The 15,917-nt window shown below is 40.4% G+C and overlaps 1 protein-coding gene across 1 annotated transcript in view; it reads right to left on the reverse strand.

The window, feature by feature from the left end:
* The window catches only part of UBAC2 (UBA domain containing 2), a 102,239-nt gene extending 87,374 nt beyond the window's left edge, over positions 1 to 14,865 (reverse strand). Inside the window, exons 1-4 of the mRNA XM_035898112.1 lie at positions 14,799 to 14,865; positions 6,444 to 6,571; positions 1,151 to 1,270; positions 613 to 719 (exon numbers count right to left, since the gene is read on the reverse strand). Of these exons, the coding sequence (XP_035754005.1) occupies positions 613 to 719; positions 1,151 to 1,270; positions 6,444 to 6,571; positions 14,799 to 14,865 (422 nt within the window). The remainder of the gene's footprint in view (positions 1 to 612; positions 720 to 1,150; positions 1,271 to 6,443; positions 6,572 to 14,798) is intronic.
* Between the last annotated feature and the right edge of the window lie 1,052 nt (positions 14,866 to 15,917).

Raw genomic sequence — 15,917 nt, forward strand, 5'->3', positions numbered from 1 at the left:
AAAGGCTTCACAAGCTCTGTGGTCCTACTGTAACATGTATATCTCTTATTTAGTGCAGAAATCTCAAATATAGATTATGAGAAATTGAAGCACTAAATACCTTAAAGCTTTAAGAACTTCAGATGCAAGCACTCAATTTTTGAAACACAAACATACGAAATACCAGTATGAAATGCATGTAACTGCATATGCATTTAAAAGTGAACATAAAGATACAAATTACAGCTGTGCTGTCTTTGTGATTTAAGAAAGAAATCAGCACCAACCTGATTTCAGTTTTCAGATTTACCGAATTGAACAAAGCCAAATACAGCAATAATTTGTCCACTGCAAGCTGTGTTTCAACCATGCTGGCAGTGGAAATGTGACTAACAGAATGGAAAGTAATCATTGTATGGATAAATTATAAATTAGTTAACCACAGATTACAACTAGGAAATTAATGTTTGAAAACATAATAGTTGTGCCAAAAACCTTTACACTGTAGTTCAAAAGAAGATTATATTTAATTTGAAGGGTTACATTAAGAAAGTTTTTTTTTAAATTAAAATCTGCACAAAACAACCCCTTGAAACTATATCTAAAATAACCAATCCATTAGGAGCTACTTACAAACCAGAAGGCAAGCTGTTGATGGTGATGCCAAATATATACTGAGCGATTTCTACAAGGAGAAGATCAAACAAAGCTGAGAGCATCCAAGCACCCAGTAAAAAGGACTGGAAAGAAAAATTTAATTGGATTAATTCAAGATTTTAAAAATAAGGTTTTAATGTGTCTCTAATTAAAAGAAGAAACAAGGAAACCACTATACTAGTTCAATTAAGACAAATAAAATCTTTAGCACAACCTCATTCCAGATCTACATGTCTAGATACTGAAGAATGAAGAGTTAGATTTGTTAGCAAAATTAAATTCTATGGGTCTGATAACTTTCAACTGATACAGCTGCAAACTTTAATATTAATAATCCACTGACTGCAAGATATTATCAATATAAATTTAGATTTATAGAAACCAAATTCTCTTTAAAATCCTTTAACATATATTTCTATACAAGATGTTAGTAATAAAACTGCAATATTAATCCAAGACTACAAGATTCTAAACAGAGTAGAAAACAGTTTCTGTTAAAAAAAATGTAACTTACTGAAAATTTTCTGCTGCCATATCTTCTTTCAAATATTCTAAAGTTGTAAATGAGCAGACTGCTGCAGAATGTGTCTTTCAAATCAAGACATATTGTTCTCCCACATACAAGTCTCCAGATCTAGAAGGTTAAAGATCGTCATGTTAAGCCCTCTTCCTTCAAGGAAATTCTTTACCGAATTTGTGCTCAGGGTGAATCTAATACTGAAGTCAGATAACAGAAATGCAGTACATTTAAGGAGGTAAATAAAACAAGTAGAATGTTATGGAGAGTTCAACAAGTCTGTGTAAAAATAAAGTATTTTCAAGGAAGAGGTCTACCTGTTAAAATAAATCTCCAGCTGAAATGAAAAATATATTTTTAAGTCCCTAGTTCACGTTAAAACCCTAGTAAACTGTAGAATTACAGAAAAAAAAAAAAGTGACCTCCAGATACCAACTAGTACACTGTACTGCTCTAAGCAGGTCTAATCAGATCAGCTTGTTCAGGGCCATGTCAAGTCAAGTCTTGAACACCTCCAAGGATGGAGATTCCACAACCTCTCTGGGCAACCTGTGCCAGTGTTTGGCCACCCCCAAGGTTTCAAAAACTAAGCCAAATCCTTACATCTAGGCATAATTTCCCATGTTTCATCTTCTGTCTACTACCTCTTGCACTACCTCAGCGCAATACCTCTCTCAGCAGAATCTGGCTCTAGCTTCTCTGTAGCTTCTGATCAGGTACTTGTAGATAGCAGTAAGGTGTCTCCTTTTTGCCTTCTCTTCTTGAGGCTGGGCAGACCCAGTTCTCTCAGCCTCTCCTTGTATGTCACATGCTCCAGGCCTCTGACTGTCTTGGTGGCCCTGCTCCAGTCTGTTCATATCTTTCTTGTACTGAGGATCCCAGAACTGCGCACTTGTGAGATCACATCTAGAGCACTGTGTCAACTAGAGGAGCAGGGTCACTTGCCTCGACCTACTGGCCATGGTCTCACTAATACAGTCCAGGAGATGGTTGGTCGCCTTGGCTGCAAGAGCACACTGTTGACTGCTGTTGTCCACCAAGATCTATGGGAGTCCTTCTCTGCAGAGCTACTTCCCAAACACTTGCCTCCCCCAAGCCTGCACTGTTGCAGTCTGGGGTTATTCCATCCCAGAAGCAGGACTTCCCACTTCCTGAAGTTCCCATCAGCCCATTTCTTGAGCTGGCCAAGGTCTCTCTGAATAGCAGCCCTGCCTTCCAACATATTGACCATTCCCAGCAATTCTGGATCATCCACAAACTTGCTTAGAGTGCATCCCATCCCACCATCCAAATTGCTAATGAAGACATTAAATAGTCCTGGTCTCAGTACTGACCCCCAAGGGGCCCTCCTCTAATTAATACATGCCAGGTGGACTTTGCACCAATGACCATAACTCTGTTAAGAGTTCAGCCAGTTTTCCACCCATCTTCTTGTCCAGTTATTCAGTACATACCTCATCAATCTGGCTTCAAGGACACAATGGGAGACTGGGTTGAAAGGCCCTGATAAAGTCAAGGTATGCAAAATCCACTGACCCCCTGCAGTGGTCTGCAGCACCACTTGCCTCCTGGAAGAAAGCAGCCAGTTGGTCAGGCATGCTTTCATAGAATCACAGAATGGTTGGGGTACGAAGGGACCTCTGGAGATCATCTAGTGTGACATCTTCACTCAAAACTAGAGCAGGATGTTAACTGACCATGTCCAGTCTGGTTCTGAAAATCTCCAAGGATGGAGACTACACAACTTCTCTGGGGAACCTGTTCCTCTGTTTGATCAGTTGAACAGATAGCCTGTAGCAAACACTACCACCAAAGCTGGCTGTGCTCGTCTGCTCTCTAACCTTGACCCATAAACTCTCAACTTCCTCATGTCCTAAGATAAAGCTCTGCACAATCCCTGCTCCTTCACATAAAAAGCAATTCCCTTCCCTGCCTGTCCTTCCTAAAGAGCTTGTACATGCCTGTTGCAGCACTCTATCACATGAGCTAAGCCACCACATCTCAGTGACCCCAACGAAATTGTAGCCCTGTAATAGTATATGACCTTTAATTCCTCTTATTTGTTCCCTATGTAGCATGCACTAGTGTACAGACACTTCAGAGAGGCACCCAGTCATGCTGATTTCCCAGAAAATGTATGGGAGTGTTCCACATGATGCTGTCCTGTAGGCACTTCCTTCTTTAGCTGCACACACTTGAAGTAGCTCCTTTTCAGTCCTGTTTTGTTGATTACAAGATCCTTTCTATTTACATCACCCTGTACCCTTTGCTGGCTAACCCAGTCCACTGCCTCCTCGCTTGACTCTGGGTTGCCATCTCCCTCCTGTGCTGTTCCTGTCTTAAAGTTCTCCTCATCAGGCTGGCCTGCCTGTTAGCAAAGATGCTTTTGTCCCACGTGGTCAGGTAGGCAGTCTTCAATCCTCAGAGAAGGTCTCATGGGCACAAACCCCAAAATGCTGTTGCTGACACCAGCTGTGTAACCAATTGTGAACCACAGGATCTGTACACTTCACCCTGGTTGGCTGCTCCCAGTTACCTTTGTGTCCTGCATGTGTTGAGAAATGGCTTCTAAAAAGATTTGCTCCACGGCCTTCCTAGGGACCAAGGTAAGGCTGAGTGGCCTGATGTTACCTGGATCCTCCTTCCTGCCCTTCTTGAAGATGGGTGTGATGTTTGCCTTTCTCCAGTCATTGGGTAACTCCACAAATTGGCATGACCTCTCAACAATGCTAGAGAAAGGACTCGCAATTACATTTCCAGCTCCTTTGGCACCCTCAGAGGCAACTTGTCTGGTCCCATTAACTTGTGTGTGTATAGTTGCGTTGAGTGAGCCCTAACTCTATTTTTCTCAACAGTGGATACTACATCATGCTCACAGACTATGCTAGGAGGCTTAGGGACCTTGGAGACCTGAAGGCAAAACATGCTAGTACAGACTAATAAATATATCTGCCTGAACAACTCAGCCTTTTGCATACCTCTTGTCACCTAGGTCCCCTGCCACAATGAGGACTGGGCCCATACTCTCCTTAAGCCTTTCTTTTGCTGCAGATGTACTTAAAGAAACCTTCCTTGCTGCCCTTCATCTCCCTCACTAGTTTTCATCTGAGCTTTGGCTCTCCCAGCTCCTTTTCCTAAGCCACAGCCTGCCAGTCATTCTCCACTCCCTGGAAGTCCAAGTGCCAATATGCTACCAGAGCCTTATGTTTCTCAAGGTCTTTAGGCCTCAACCAACGCTTCTGCCTCTAACTTCCCCTGGATACCAAAGGACTGAACAAGAAGAAAGAAGTGCAACCTCACTGTCCTAGCTGTCCCATGTCAATATGCCCAAAGTTACGACCTAGCCAGTAGCTTGAGTACCATCCCTCCTGAAGTCCAAACTGGCAGGGCTGTGACCTTGCAGCTGAACATTTCATGATACACATTAACCAAACAGCCCTCGCATAGACTATGAAAGGCTTCTAAGTCTAACTGTGCATGACTTTAGCCAGCCTAAAAAATACATAGATCTAATGTAATCAAGAGCTTTCTTTACTGCTCTTGAAGGTCCCCTTTATGGAGATAAAGACCTTTTAGTTTTGGACAGTACATTATTTTGCCTTCCAAACCAAAAGCACTATTCTGCAACTGCACATTTTATTTCTTATGCTCTCTACCAGCTTTAACAAGTGCTAATATCCAATATCCAAAATATCTGTTCAGCCCCTGGAAAAATTCCATTCTATTAAACTCATGCCCCTGGATGCATTTATTCTAAATGAATTTTCTTTTAAGTGTTCTCATTTGAATATTAGCATCAGACAGGAGTTAAACAATCTGCTCTCCCTGATCTCAGAGATACACAGCTATACAGTATATAGCTTACTCCAAAGACCATGACAATAAATGAAAAAACAATTTTGGGGAAGAAAAAAAAACCCCAAACCCACAAATTCCCTAAAGCACCACAATAAAAGTATCAAAGCTTCTACAGATAGTTGCAAATATTTATGCTTAAGACATAGTAAAGATGGTTTCTTCAAATAAAACACAGCTACTACTGTTTTTCAGCAGATCAAACAAATGGAAAGAGAGGACTCTTCCAAAGACAAACTGCAAAACAAACGAATAAGCAAACAAACCCCAAACCCACAAAATTTCCATTTAAACCTTGAGTAGTTTCACAGCCTTTCTCCTCTCCCTCCCCAAACACTTGGTTGTAACATTTTTAAAAGGCAGACATTCATTTATGTGTTTTTGCTGTAGAGCATTAGCAAGACACTTGGAAAATACAAGCAGTGCTCTTACATAGTTGTAATCCACATCATTACAATAAAGCTCTTGTTCTTGACAAGAAAGACCACAGAGAGTGCAACAGCACAGAGTATCACTAACTAGGTCTAATAGTTTTTTAAGGTTTATATGCTACAGTTGACATTCTCAAAGGCATTAAGTTGACTACATACCTTTTTTTGATCTAACTGTAAAACATGGGGGGTAAGATAATCACAGAGGTATTTGCTGACCCTGCTCTGTTGAGCAGTAGTTTGCCATTTCCAAAAATGAAAAAAACAAATCCCCCCAAAACTTATTAATCACTTCTAAGTGCATTATTTCGACAATTACAACTGATACGAGAGGATTCTTAATTAAGCTGAGAACAAAACCTTACAAGATGCAACACCTAAAAGATAAAGTATCTCAGTTTGAACTGGGAATGAGCAACAAATGTCTAGTAAGATAAATAACCAATTTAGCAGATTACTGAGGAGCGTGACAAACTCCCCCATCACTTGGAATCTTCAAATTAGAAGCAGCAGTTCCATTCAACAGGTGAATTTCAGTTTTCCACAACTACACCAGAAGTTACAGAGTGAAAATTATGGCCTCTGTTGTTAAAATAAATCATATACAGTCAGAGTAGCTGATCACAATAGTCCTCTTCAGCCTCAAAAACTAAGCACAATAAGCTATTGACATTCATATCAAAATACTTATATTATTACATGGGTTAAATCACACTTTATTCACAGCAAGCTTCCAAATGCCACTGACTGGAAGGAAAAATGATACAAACCCGATCATTTGCCAGACAAAAGAAAGAAGCGAAAAGCTGTGTTGAGAGTTTCAGATCAGTTTTTCTCACTTTTACCAAAAAGTGGCCTACTGGGGTGACATGAAAAAAGGAAAGAATAAACCGGTCTGCAAAAGTGAACAAAGGGAAACAACCAGAGGAGAAACAGACTGGGGATAATTGCACAGAAGAGCACAGTTTGCATTCTCTTTCCACACAAAACGAACTGACTCTTACCTGAAAATCCTCCTTTATAGCTTGTAGGTTATACGCAAAGAACTTCTGATAATGTTGGAAGAGCAGAGCCAATAAAATTGAGATGGCACTTGGGACTAATAGCAGACTCTTTGACAAAGGTGCTTTATCTTAAAGACAAAAAACAAACAAGCCCTTTTAGAGAAAAATCTCTCACATTTAAAAAGTGACATATTTAAACAGGTGATTGTAAAAGATAGTAGCAGTGGCACCACCTTGACTTTTTATCTCCACAACTTCCCAAGTTCTCAACAACTTGCAAATAGACAGGAAAAAACACAGCAATCAAAGGAAGTCTTTGGAGATATTAAAGACACTTAAATATTAATCAGACTTTCTGTTTTCAGCATTCTCTCATGAAATTATTTGTTTGGCTAGAATGAAGCCAAAGATCATTATCCCCTATGCAGCCCTCCTAAGGCTCAATCATTTTTCAGGAAAAAAAAACATTCACTTTTTTTGGTCAGCAAAACAGACATGCAAATCCAGTCAGAACAAATACCTTTGTTTCCTTTGTATTAGGGATTAAAACTAGCTTTTATTCTAGAGGCTATGAAGCAGGAACCACCTGAATAATGCCAAGAATAAATTGACTTTCTCTTCACCACACTTGGATCCACCTTTCAAGGAAACATGTCTAAGTTAATTTACATGACATTCATCTTCCTTCCATTGAGTCATTACAATTATTAATAAAGAGATTAATAAAATCAGGACTTTTGTGAAATCAGAACTTCTTTCCCCCTCGTAGGATGACTTTCAGAAAGGACATTCAGAAGAAGGCAAGCAGAGAACATCTGCAATACACATTTACTATGAACCGTCAAGTGGAACATCCACAGCAGGAGTATACCCAGCAATTCATCCTAAGCTGTTAGCATAGTTGGTGCAACAAAACACAAACTCTTGCCCAACAATTCAAGCCAATACAGAAATTCTGAAATATTATTTCTTCTACAACTTTTCCCCTTTTCAGACATGCAATTTTAATCACATTTACTTCCTTCCCAAACATCCCAGTTATAGCATGGAATCTACTGATTTTCAGACAACTGATTTTTTGCAGGGTATTATGAAATCCGTAGCTCTGTTGTCATTTTTCTTAGATAACAGAAGGAGCAATAAGACTATTTAAAAAGTACTAGTGGGAAGTAAAGAGCGGGAGCACAGGAAGAACAAAACTGCATTTAAAAAAAGTGTAATACAGGAAACATTTAACACATATGCAGATGAACTGACTACCATGAATGATTCCGTCAACATCTGCTGCATGCTGGAAGAGTGAACTGCTAGAAAAGGAAGATGGTCATAGACACAATCATGGCACAATCCCACTGCCATTGAAAATACAATTCTTACTACATCATTTAAGCATGATCCTCATCCAAGTACTGATGACATCAGGAACAACTTTGATGGGCACTGCTAGCTGTTCTCAGCTCCCACCACCTTGAAGTTTGCAGTCTTCTGACATTCACCATGTGAAGAAAATATCTCTTCCTATGTGTATCATAATGTAAACTTGTACTTAAACTGCTTTCAGTCCATAGCCATACCTTTGAGTTCATTATTTAGAGACTCACTTTTCCTACTTCTTTTAAGCAATTAATGCCTTGAAGAACTATGCATTTATAGAAATTAGGCAGTGACTTGGATTGACACAGGTTGACATTACTCTGCTAACCATAAGCTCTACGTCTATGATGAGACACATCAGGAGGGCAGAAAGCCTGGCTGAACTTTTTTTAAAGCAAGAAAACTATCCGCCTTTCAATTTAGTATCTTTCTTTGGATTTTTTTGCTCTCCAAAAATAAGGCCTATAGTCTTCAGATGTCCATTTTTTAAATTATTCATTCCTCTGATTTAGCTCGATACTTCAAAAAAGTTTAAAGCCATCAGAGTACTGTAGAACACTGAGGGGAAAAAGGAAGCTGGAGCTGCCTGAAAGCTACTGTGCACACAATGCACATACATATTCCCTTGAAACCTGAGGCAATGCTCCCTTAGTTAACTTAACTTGGTTAAATTAACATTTCTTAACGTGAAAAGGTCAGTTTTATAACCACGATACAACAGAAATTTGAAAGTACAGCCTAAATCAGAATAGCAGTAGTAGTCACAACAGTAGACATTTCTGAACCAAAGTTTGGTAAGGCTTGTTATTTTACTATCAAATACATTTATGTTATTTCATGAGTTAAAATAAATTTTTACAAGAACTCACTCATCCTATACTACTTTTCACATAAGGATCACATTACTGCAAAAACCATGACAAGCAAATCAGTAGATTTCCCACCATGACTATGTTATTTCTAAACTGGTTTAATATTTAGATTTAGATTTTACTGTAATTTTCACATCATTAGATCATTTTTACATTACAGGTAATACACACTTGAAATACTTTAGCCTATCAAGTTCATTCCTGATTTGAATGCATGCAAAAATAACCAACCAACAGAACCTTATCTGTTTTCTCCAAAAGTCTGAACACACATTTTTATTATGAGCCTGCTTCTAGCTTTCAGCTTAGACACTTTAAACCTTGTTATACAGGCAAAGTACTTATTTTTAAGCATGTCAACATGTAAAAAACCACAGGAGTAACTAACCCATTAATGTGACAGTCACCCACAGGGAACATCACATGAGTAACGGAAACTTTACTCTCAAGCTTCTCAAAATGTCATCATGGCTGGTAAGTTTACTCTTGTGCAGTAAACCTAAGATAAACTCTTCCAGATAAATAATGCATCTCCTGAAATGTTTTTTTCCAAGTGTTTCACCATACAATGTAGTAGTTTGCTTTACACCTCAACAGCATATAGATCCTTATCAAGGACTGTGAGATCACCAATGAAGAAGCAACCCTCCCACTGCTGTGGAATGTCTCAACCAGTAAGACCAAAAATGACTAACAATACCAGATACTGCACGATCGGGCATTCTGACGTCCAAGTCAAATACCTTACTTAGAATGCAAAGGTAAAATTCAGAAAGCAAAATTCTAGTCTGATGGATTTGCAACTGCATGCAGGATGGAAACGTGCACTACCAACCTACCAGAGTACCAATGTCTACTGGCAGCACCAATGTAAGTGTGCACAAGGAGAAAAACACAGTGCCTCTATACCATGTACTCCTTGAGTGGCAAGTCTTTCAAACAGCAGGCAGTAATAGCATTGGTGCAGCAACACACATACTGAGCTTCCATCTAAGTGAACAGAGAAATTTTGTAATAACCAGCAGAACACGCCCGTGCTATGATGAAGAGCAAAGAACTAGCTTTCGCTACAGATTTTTGCTTCCCCCTGATGCAATGGAGAAGTTCTCCCCAAAACTTCCCCCATAACAGGCAAGTGTCCCAATCTTTGTGCTACCACTGCACAATGTGCAACTGATCCTAAAACGAGACATGAATGAGAAAACCACCTCTAAGACTCCACATTCCACCCCTGCACTCATCACAAAGCCCCCAGATCCTCTTCTTCCACAACCTACTACTTTCCTGGCTGCCAGTACCACTTTCACAGTACAGCGAGTTAAGGTTTAGATGTGTCCATCTGTCACACACAGAGGGGGAGGTGTATGGCACAACTGCTCAGGCAGTTGCAGCTTCAAATGCCACCATTGCACTAATGAGAATACAAAAGTTGTGGCAGCAGCAACAGTTTTTGAAATTATTTCCTGTTCCCTGCTTGTTCACCACTCACAGGTGAAGGGAGATAGCAGATGAACACGTCAAAACAGGCAGCCAGGCCACGCTACTTTTTCAGAAGGGCTTTTCGGGGAACAACTTCATCTCCTGAACTGCTATTCTGGGCCCGAGACTCAAAGCGTTGACTTGGGGGAGGACCTCATTGCCGTTGCCAGCTGATGAGCAGTGGCTGCAGAAGCTCAAAATAGCTCAGGACGTTTTTTGTGGGGATCCCTACTGAGCTCACACCACAGCTGCAGATAAAACATGCTGTGTAACAGCTTTTTTTTCCACTATCATCTGCAAACTTCCCAAACCCAGCTGCTATGAGGCAGATACGCTGCTTTCATACAGATAATTAACTGGTGGGGGCTATGATAATGGCACAAAACATGCATGAACCATTTTTTAACGCTGATACACAAGATCTGTAAGTCTTTTAAACTGCAACTGATGCACATGTGAATGCACAGTACTTCCCAAATGCACTGATGGAATCTGTATTTTGGGTGGTTGTTTTTCCTGCATTAAGCCATCATGCAGATATTCATCTACTGTATTCCAAGATCTGTCCAGGAACCTGCAGCAGGGTCACCAGCCTACAGTGATTTTCAAAATGGTCAGTTTTCAAGGATTCTTGCCTACTATTTTCCCTTCAGATGCAAGCTTGCTACACACCAAACAGCAGCATGAACACCTCCTCCTGAATGCTTGGAAACCTTGCTTATCCTTTCTTGTAATGGTTGATGAAACCCGCTGTCAGATATTCAAATCTGAAAAGTAATTTTTAAGTGCTTCCTAGACACCAGTGTGTGCTTTTGGGAGACTGGAACAATCTTACCAGATCTGAGAAGTAAAAGCTTGTCTTTTTTACAACCACGCACTGAGTCCTGAACAGTAGCGAAGAACAAATGATCCGTGTGCCATGGAGGGAGGATGGCAAGAGATACGGACACGTGTAATACTGCTTGAAGAATCTGGAAGACACCGGGACACTGCGTGCTGACTGGCAGGATGGAATTTAATCATATGATGATTTTTTAGAGTTCGTTAAATCTGGTATAAGTGTTTTTCTAATATTTCATCCTTTGGAAAAAAATATGCAATACCAGAGGACCCTTCAAAAGCAGTGAAGTTACAGCAGCCTGAAAGTATTACATGACAGAATGAAGTATTCTGGGTCAGGAAAGCAGCTCCTGCCCCTGCTCCTGGCACAGAGCACAGACACAGGAAGGGGATTCTGTGCTCAGACTGTCACTTCACAGCATACTCTGGTGGTTAATCATCATGACGCCTGCTTACTTGATGCAGAAGCTGAGAGGTGAATAACATTAGTATATAAACTAAGAGAGTCAATAAAAAAACCAACTGTGCTCATGTTTTAAATCTGTTTTTAAAAGGCACTGATAAGACTGTAATCAAACCAGGTATCTATACATTTTACTGTTTAGAAAACTGCTGGTTTTCACCTGGATCACGAACTATAAAAGAATGAGGAGCTACAAAAAGGAAAAAAGAAGAAAACCTTTGTTTCTAAAAGGAACATTTGAAAAGAAACAGAAAATTAAATGGGTTGAATTTAAAAAAAAATGTTGAGCAGCTTCTTCCAACCACAGAGCACATTACTGTATTACTAATAGCATACGCTGTCAGAAATATCAGGTATGGCTACACCACAACACCATGTGGAGATCCCCACACTAGCTTGAAATGAGCTAGCTCTGCAGCAGCAACAGCAGAATAGCCACATTTTTGTAGTGTTCAGTGCATGGCTAATTGAACTAATGTGGCTATGCTGCTCCCAGGACTCAAGCTATTATTTTGAGCCAGGTTGCACTGTGGCATGCTGATGCACAACCTAATTTGTTTTCCCATACAGTACTGTACTGCGTAATACTGTTTCCCATGGAAGTCTCATATATTCAGTACATATCTCATTTTTCCTTCAGTCGTACCACAAAGCATCAACTTACATGCCTTTATTATTTTCCCGTCACCCGTGTACAACACAGTTCAGTCTTGCAGGTTATGCAAACAGAGGAGCACAGCGCTCCCTTCTTGCCTTGGGGATTTTTAACAAATTTCTAGCACTGCTCTACAAGGTTCAGAGAGGGGTAAAAGCATAAGTTGCATTAGCGGAAACGCTTGCACCCAAGTTCAAAGGACTCTACTCCCTAATGCTACATTGAAGCAGCTTGTGTGTAGTAGGCAAAATAGTCAAATATTTTCCAGATGTAGCAAGTAGATAGTCTTTAAAACACGGATTCAGATTTTACCTTAATAAAGACTGGCTCTAACAGGCTTTCCTACTATACTCATGTGCAGTATTGCACATAGCATGATGAATATTGGGAGGAGATATTACAACGTCTGCAGAAAAGTTTGGTGTTGGTCTTACAGGCTTAAGTTGTCGGAAAGGCCGTCTTATAACAGAAAGCTTTCTGTGTAACATACTTTGCTCCTGGGACACAAAATGTGGGAGAACAAGCAGCACTACAGTAAACCAAACAGCCAGCCCACTGTCAGTCTTCATGCACTCATGCTAGCCTTCGCAGAGCCACTCAAGTGTTTCAGCAGCATTCTCCGTGGGACTGGAGCTGCTGACAGACTGCAACACGAGAAACCAGTCTAGGTCCAGCACCACAGCCCACCTCTCAAGCTCTCCCTGAAAGCCACGTGGTGCAGCGTGCTTCCTGAGCACACTGCAATGTTGCTTTACAAGCCAACAAGCTACTTGGTGGTCTGCACAAACAGATACATAGCTGAACTGCTTCTATTAATCAAATCAAAATACTCAAGTTTTTCATTTACTTACTAGCAGTCAAGGTTTTGTTCATGCATGCAGCCAAAGATTTTCCCAAATAAATGTTATAAATAGACTGCGCTAAAAGGAAGCTACAGTGTCTTCCTCCCACGTTTCCTAGAAACAGTACATTAGTATACTGCTAAGTGGCACCAGTCTACAAAAGTTGTCATCTCTTCTGCCACATTTTGTCATATTAAATGTTTGTAATATTAAACAATAAGTCAATTTTAACAAGCACACAGGTTTTTTATTTGAATTAGAAGCTATCTTCTCTTAAGCACAGTCACCATGTCTGGGACATAATGAAATACAGAATTGATTATAGGCTCAATCAAAGTTCTGTGGATTTTTACAGCGAGAGGAGTAACATATGGGGAAAAATGCCCAAAACTTAATATTCTAATTATTCTATGAATATTCTAATAAATTCTATTCTACATGATGAGGGTCAAAGACCAGTTTAAAAACTCGTATTTAGCGAGCAACTTTAAAATATCCTAATCATGTCAGTCTCCCTAGAGTTTAAAGGAAGAGGGTTTTTTTCATCAAAACTTAAGAGATGCGAGAGGCTGCCTAGAAACACAGGGAAGTCAGGATGCAAGAAGGGGAAAAGGGACTAACGGAGTATCAGTCAAAAGGAGATAGGCTTCATAGGACATTGCTTATGAATTTGATCTGTGTACTGCATCAAATAAAACATAAGGATTCTGGAGTTATTTCTCTCATTTAGACCTCTAATGACAACACAGACTATTAAATTAGTCTTTATATTGTTTCCACAATCTGGTGGAACTACGTGATATAGTCCACTGTTACTTACTTTGGTTTATTCTTAAATTAGCAGAAGAAATAATAAACAAAGAATTCAAAGAACATGAACAATAATACCCTCATCCAAGATTCTATCAACCGTCATCAGATAAATATTACCAGATGGAGCAAAAAATTCATAACCAGATGCAACTGCTGCCACTACGAGCCACTGGTTACTCTCCTATCTCTTTCAGAAAAGTATTAAATGCAATGTCAAGCATTAACTAACTAGAATAATTTACAAGAACCAAACCACTTCAAATTAGTCAAATGATTATTTAGGTTCTGATAAGAAGTTTCAAGATCAAAAAGTTTTTAAAGAGGTCAGAAGGCCAAACCCAGACTTGTTTCCAGAAAACTAGACACAAGGGTGTCTCTGGCACCCTTGTTAAAATACTTCACATAAGAAGCCCCTTAAGAATCACATTACCAAAATGTAGTAGAGCTCTGGAGACATTTGTTGTTTGTTTGTTTTCCCACTGCTAAAGAGGGGAATTCTGCAGAAAGGAGTGAAAACAAGGCAATGGTGAAAACAAGACAAAAAAGAATACAGTAACCTCTGACATTTTTACCACTACACCTATGTCTGAAGATGCTAAAGCCCTCCATCTACTAGAAATACAATCAACAACTGGCTCACTTTCTAAAAAGACCTAAGATACAGATGGCTAAAAAGAGCTTAGCATTACTAAATTTTACCAGATGGTATTGCGATATGGCTTTAACCAAACATGATAGATGTTAAGAAGTTGGTCATAGATGGCACAAGAGCCTTCAGTCTGACCTGGCATGATCATTCTCATCACTGTTGAACCACGTATCTGCTTATCTAGGGTCTCTGATACAGGTCCATTTATCCATCAGCTGTGCCCCAATTGTTTGTCATTGCCCTTCTGCCAGAGGTTACTTCTCCCCAGGCCCAGTGGCAGAACAGAACATGGACACGTATAATGCAACACCACGCATTACCTGGCTAAACCATCAGATTCTGCACATCAGTGACTGAACCCTACATACCTGCTGCTACTGCAGGAGATACGTCTGCTACAAAAGCAGAAACAAAAGTCTGATGGCACAGGGACATAATCTTAAACTGCCACCGTTGTGCCCTAGGTGAGCATATGCCACTGCCACCTAAAACTCAACTAGAGTTTCTCAGTGCACCTCTACCAGCCAAGTCTTACTGTGAAAAATCACTTTAGGTCAACAGGTTAAGTTCAGTAAGAGTTCAGTTGTACCAGAAGAAAATCTAAAAAAAGGAAAAATGTTTACTTTTTGCAGAATGATAATTTTGTCTAGGTTTTTCTCCTAGCACAAATATGTTTCTTACAACTACAATTTTCCACTCATCCTGATGATTGACCGATCTTGGAAAAACTTTGAAATACTGACCATGACTTCCCAGCCACTCAGCCAAACCAGGATACTTTTCACCCCACCTTCCTTCTCATAGAATAATACACAGACGCATGCCACCAAAAGGTTGTTCTTCAACAGTATCTGCTACTGGGGCGCGGAATCAGGAGCTGCAAATCAAGTACAGTGGTACTAGGTCCATCTGCAAAAATACTCCCCCCCACCTTTGGAGACCTCAATCAGAATACAGCTACAACTAATACCCCTTCCTAAATGCCAGAATTATGCCCACCACCCCACCACCCCCCCAGCTGGAGGGTGCTTTCACACTCAGATTTGGATTTTGCGTGAAGCATGAGTTAGTCAGCAAAGTTTTGACTCTGTCCCAGCCTGCTCTGAGGACAGCAGTGCCAAAGTCCGCGCCGCAGCCCGTCCGGTCCTTCCGTCGCCGTTTCTCAAGGCAGCAGGTTCTTTGTCCTGTGAACAGCTCAGAAGCCGCCCTCGGCGCCTGTGAAGCCCGATCAGGTAGCGCTGGGGGATGGAAGGAGTGACATAGGCTGTGTGTGAAAATAAAAGCGAGCTGGAAGCCCGTTTGTCCTTAAACCTGCCTTACCGGTGAAGTGGCTTAAACAATAGCCTTCTCCGCACGTTAAAAGAGTTCTTTCTCTCCTCTGATACGCACCTACATATTTAGATACACATGGGAGACGCGGTAAAGCCCGAGTTTAAAAGTCAAGCCCAGGCCAGGCTGCGCCCGCGGGGAAGGGGGAGGCGAGGCCA

This window comes from Egretta garzetta, unplaced genomic scaffold, assembly GCF_000687185.1.
Source record: "Egretta garzetta isolate BGI_Z169 unplaced genomic scaffold, ASM68718v1 scaffold257, whole genome shotgun sequence".
In the NCBI taxonomy this organism is placed as follows: domain Eukaryota; kingdom Metazoa; phylum Chordata; class Aves; order Pelecaniformes; family Ardeidae; genus Egretta; species Egretta garzetta.